This window comes from Aedes albopictus, chromosome 1, assembly GCF_035046485.1.
Source record: "Aedes albopictus strain Foshan chromosome 1, AalbF5, whole genome shotgun sequence".
Taxonomy (NCBI): domain Eukaryota; kingdom Metazoa; phylum Arthropoda; class Insecta; order Diptera; family Culicidae; genus Aedes; species Aedes albopictus.
In genome coordinates this window covers 2,059,202-2,064,036 of record NC_085136.1, presented here as the reverse complement: position 1 = coordinate 2,064,036, position 4,835 = coordinate 2,059,202, and the positions used below count along the sequence as shown (strand labels likewise).

Here is a 4,835-nt window from a genome sequence, read left to right as displayed (position 1 = left end):
ATAAAATACTACACTTAACTCAGTCCATGTCTTGCCCTTTAATTGGGGGCCGAATTAATCCAGCGATATCGTTCGGGAATGCCGGAAGACAACCTTTTCTCCTGCCGGTCGGTGCTGAAGCTTTCTTCGCGCAATGAAAACTGTAAATAAACAGAGCTGGCCGTAGCAACGAACATGGTAACGGTTCGGTCCAACTAAAATCATTCGTTGGTCCAACTATGATAATAATCAGTTGATCTTAATTCGGTAATTAATGATATTTTCAATAGAAAATTATATTTTTTTATTTTGCCAGCATAAGTTTACATATTTTTGCAATAGTATAGAGCAAAAAGTTTATTAGTTTTGATAAGAACAAGTCTTCTAATAATCACTACAAATCGGGTTATGTTGGTGCCCCAATTGTGCTCAAAATGGCCCTTGACAAAATTCTGAATTATATAAAAAAATTAAAGACATTTTAATGAAAGTCGATGTAATTTCAGTGAACAAGTGGATTTGTTTTAATAATATTGTGACATACGTGACAATTTTCAAAAAAAATATTGGTAAAATCAGCTTTTTTTCAAAGTGGTCCAACCATCATCATTTACCCTACACACAACTCAAGCTATGAAAGCAACTCCTGCCAGGTCAAACACTATTACAGGAATGACTGATGCACACTTAGTTGAGCTCGGTTAATTTTCATTTTTTTGCCGAAATCCGCACAGCCGAGTGCTCGGCAACCTAAATTTAAGTGAAATATCGGCAAAAAATCAATTTTATTCATAGCAGCATCTACGAGTGCCGCTGAAATCAAAGTTCACACGTCAAATGTTTAGCCGAGATTCAGCTAATGAACTTTAACCGAGATTTGCACAGCCATCTCGGCATTCTGTTTTAAATGTGTGGACCAAAAACAATTATGGAACCTCGTCATCCTTTCACCGGAAATTGTTATCCACTAGGGTAACAGGGCAAAACGTATGTTCTGTGTTGTGTTTGTCCAAATATGATGTTCCATTTTATTATGCAGTTGTTAAGGGGGGGGGGGGGGAGGGAGGTCTAGAGGTGCCCCAGCCTGGAACAAAAAAAAACAAAGGGTTTGTTGATGGCACTTACGCGGGTAGGATCTTCCCGGACTACTCGGATCAGCATAACAACATGGGCGAACTAATGATTCTGCGTTTTCAGGGGGCGAAGGTCGTCCCCTTCCCTATGCTCCCTTCATGATTAGAAAATCGATCTCCAGATTCATAAACGGCAAGATCGACTCCGCCTTCAGAGAGGGCGGCGAACGCTCCTATGCATTGAAAACACGTAGCCCAACACAGTTTCAGAAGCTGCTAGAGATGACCAAGCTCGACGACAATATGCCAGTTGAAATAATCGAACACCCAATTCACAATTCGGTGAAGTGCATGGAGTTCAACCGAGATGTTATCGATTTCCCGACCTCGGAGCTCGAGGAGGAACTTGCAGACCAAGATGTCACTAAGGTTCATCGAATCACCAAGCGAGTAGGTGACACGAGAGAGAACACCCCACTGCTTGTATGCACTATTCGTGGAACAATCCGGCCAGAACACCTGTTCTTTGGGTACGACCGAATCCCCACTAGACCCACATGCAGTGCTCAAACTGCTGGGCTTTCGGTCATACGAAACTCCGGTGTAAAGCTCCTTCCGCAGTCTGTGGCACTTGCTCTGGCACACACCCGATTGCGGACGATCGGAAATGCAAGGAGCCCGCTTTCTGCCGAAAGTGCAATAGCGGGGAGCACACCCTGGCTAACCGAGACTGCCCGGAGTACCAAAAGGAAAATATAATTCAAAAATTGATAGTGGATTATGGTTATAGCATCCGAATGTTCAGTGTTCTCCGCTGAAGCTGCTGCCATCTTCGTTGCTGTAACCACACCGGCCGATCGTCCTCTGTTGATCCTCACCGACTCAGCTAGCGTTCTAGAAGCTTTGAATTCCGAGCACCCTAAACATCCTTGGGTACAAGGAATCCTTGCGGCCCTACCATCCAGCACATCTCTCGCTTGGGTCCCCGGGCACTGCAACGTCCCCGGTAACGACGCCGCCGACCGATTGGCAAGCGTTGGCCACCAAGGCCCGCGCTTTACAGAAACAATACCTCTAGACGACGCAAAACGCTGGATCAAAAACGTTGTCTGGAACCACTGGGCATCGGTGTGGGATGAAAACAGGTCGGCTCAGCTCCGCAAAACAAAGGCCACCGTCTCCAGGTGGGAAGAACTGGATTCTCTGCATGACCAGAAGGTTCTGTCTCGTCTTAGGGTTGGACATACCCGCCTCAGCCACAACTTTGGCCCGGGGCCGTTCCGGATCAGCTGTGATTCTTGCGGGATCTTGAACTCTGTAGAACACGTCATCTGCGTATGCCCTCAATACCGATACCCGAGAGAGGCCTATGGGATCTCCGGAAACATCAACGAAGCCCTCGGGAATGATCCATCTGCGATTGGAGCCTTATTCTGCTTCTTGAAGGATGCCGGACTATACAACCTCATCCAAACTGGGACCAACGGGGGGCATCCCTGAAGGAGAAGGCCAGGGAGTAAGGCCCACCCACATTGCTATCACAAATCAAATCCATGAAACTGCCAACGAATTGAAACTATCCGGATACCTGAGGGGTGGTTCCTACGCTACTGCAACCTACAATCAACTTCCATTAGACCACCGAAACCAGGGCACAGGTGGGCACCCCCGAAGGAGAAGACCGGGGGGTTAGTCCCACCCTACAAATCAAAGCAATCTCCCTATCCACCCCAACGCCATTGCAAATCCAAGGACGCTTTCAAAAAGTGACTCACCCGAGTATTTCAAAGTTAAAGGCCGTTCGATCAACGGGGTTTTATCCATCCTTCGGTCCCGATCGTTCTCAACAGACAGTCTCCTCTTGACCGTCTGCCCATCATCGTCTTGGCTCTGGGCTTCGGCCTAGCATCATCATCAAGGAGAACCTAAAAGGATAGAAGTTACAGCCAACGGTACCAACAGAGCTACCTCATTAGCTACTTACCCGCGGCCGCCGTTACAGCCCCTACTGTCATCCGACAGGGACTGGCGGCCTCCACAACGCAGGGGGATACACACCGCCTGGGCCGCAATCTCTAGTACTCAGGATCTCCAAACGATCGGTTCTGCTGGTGGACCCCTTCCAGGGTACCAGTGACCGACAACCGACGAAGCTAAACCTGGACGAAGCTGCCTCCGGTCTTCAATATTGGGGACCAAATCGTGCTGAAACACCAGTACTCCTCTTTCCTTTCCAGACGGGTAATCCGTCGCCTGGGCTTCGGGATCGGGGATCCAGGATAAGCTGGTTTCTAACCGGCGCTCGCTTGCGAATCTCCAACGACGGGGCTATTTGCCCTTCCCAGAAGGTTCCTATCAATTCATCCAGGTTGACAGGGACCGAAACGTTTCATCTCCTTTCATATCCATCTCGCTCGCACCTGAAAAATCCAAGCCAAGAAAGGAAAATCGTTAAGAAGAGGAAACAACATAGCTACAAAAAAGGGCACCCAAATAGGCATGCCGTCCCCTGATAAAATCCCAGTGTAAACAAAAACGTACTCACCGTTAAAGGATTGGCAATGTTTTTCCCCCGCGTGGCGGACCCGACCCAGGGTGCCAGGGGTGGGAGCTGCAGCGAAACAGCAAACCCGAAACAAGCAAACAAACCTCCTCCGCGTGGCGGACCCGTCCCCAGGGTGCCAGGGGTGGGAGCGTCGGCCCAGCAGCGACGGAACGGGGCGGATCGGGCCTCGAGCAACGGAAAAATCCCCAGAAATACCCACCCTCCCATGGCTTCGTCCTCCCGGGAGGCTCTTGGGCTCTAAAACGACACAGACAAAATCTTCGTCTCCCCGGGGAGCACCGTGCTACTACCGATTCACTCACCTCCAGCGAACAGGGTTTCTTCGTCCTCCCGAGAGCCGACCTACTGATACCTGACCTCCCGAGAGGCACTACGTAGCTCGCAAAACTCCGTTTAGGCCTAAAGCCCGGTGGCCGGAAGCCTTTTTCGTCCCCCCGGGGGGCCCTATGGCAAAACGAAACACAAAACCACATAACCCTGCTCCACCGGAAGTTCTTCGTCGCCCCGGGGCGCACTACGGGACTTTTCGACCGAAAAACCTCCGGCCCGACTGGCCGGAAGCTAATTTTCTGCCTAACAGAGACGATGCACTGCGGCAAACCAAACACCCCGTAAAGGCCTAGAGCCCGATTGGCCGGAAGCCTGTCTTCGTTCCCCCGGGGGACACTATGGAACTCGCTTGTGAACAAAACTCCCCTTTTTTCACTAAAAAAGCACACCGTTAAGGCCTAAAGCCCGAATGGCCGGAAGCCTGCTTCGCTCTCCCGGGAGATACTATGGAACTCGCCTGTGGATGATTTTTGTCCCTCCCCAACCCAGCATATTTGCTCCTGCAAAGGGAGCCTCAGCCGGAAACGCGCACTTTTTCTTCGTTCCCCCGGGGGACTCTGTGGAACTACGCTTGCGGAATTTTTTCTGCCCTCCCAGCTTTCCCATCAACAATTTTGCCACCAAATGGCCGATCCGCCCCGATTGCACCGCAACCAACGACCGGAGACCGTTTTTTCCCTTCCCGGTTACCCGCAAGCAGGTGCCGAGAGGAAATTTTCCGGCCGCCGAATCACCCGGCCACGCGGTTATTTTTCCGATGGTGAATTTTCGGCGTCGTCGCACGTCCAGCTGCCGCCAACTGAAGAAAAAACTGGCAGAACCAAAACAGAAGGGGGCTCACAAGCTGCATCGGCAAGTTGGTTGAGAGGATGATAAACCGGCGGCTT

The 4,835-nt window shown here is 50.4% G+C and overlaps 1 protein-coding gene across 1 annotated transcript; it reads left to right on the top strand.

Annotated features, from left to right (window-relative positions):
- The first annotated feature begins 1,832 nt into the window (after positions 1-1,832).
- Positions 1,833-2,552, top strand: LOC134288329 (uncharacterized). The gene has a single exon (XM_062852891.1). The coding sequence runs from the start codon at positions 1,833-1,835 to the stop codon at positions 2,550-2,552; it is 720 nt and encodes a 239-aa protein (XP_062708875.1).
- Positions 2,553-4,835: the final 2,283 nt, after the last annotated feature.

What these genes read in the sequence shown, in the direction of transcription:
- LOC134288329 (XM_062852891.1), top strand. Translation starts at nt 1,833, where the DNA reads ATGGTTATAGCATCCGAATGTTCAGTGTTCTCCGCTGAAGCTGCTGCC.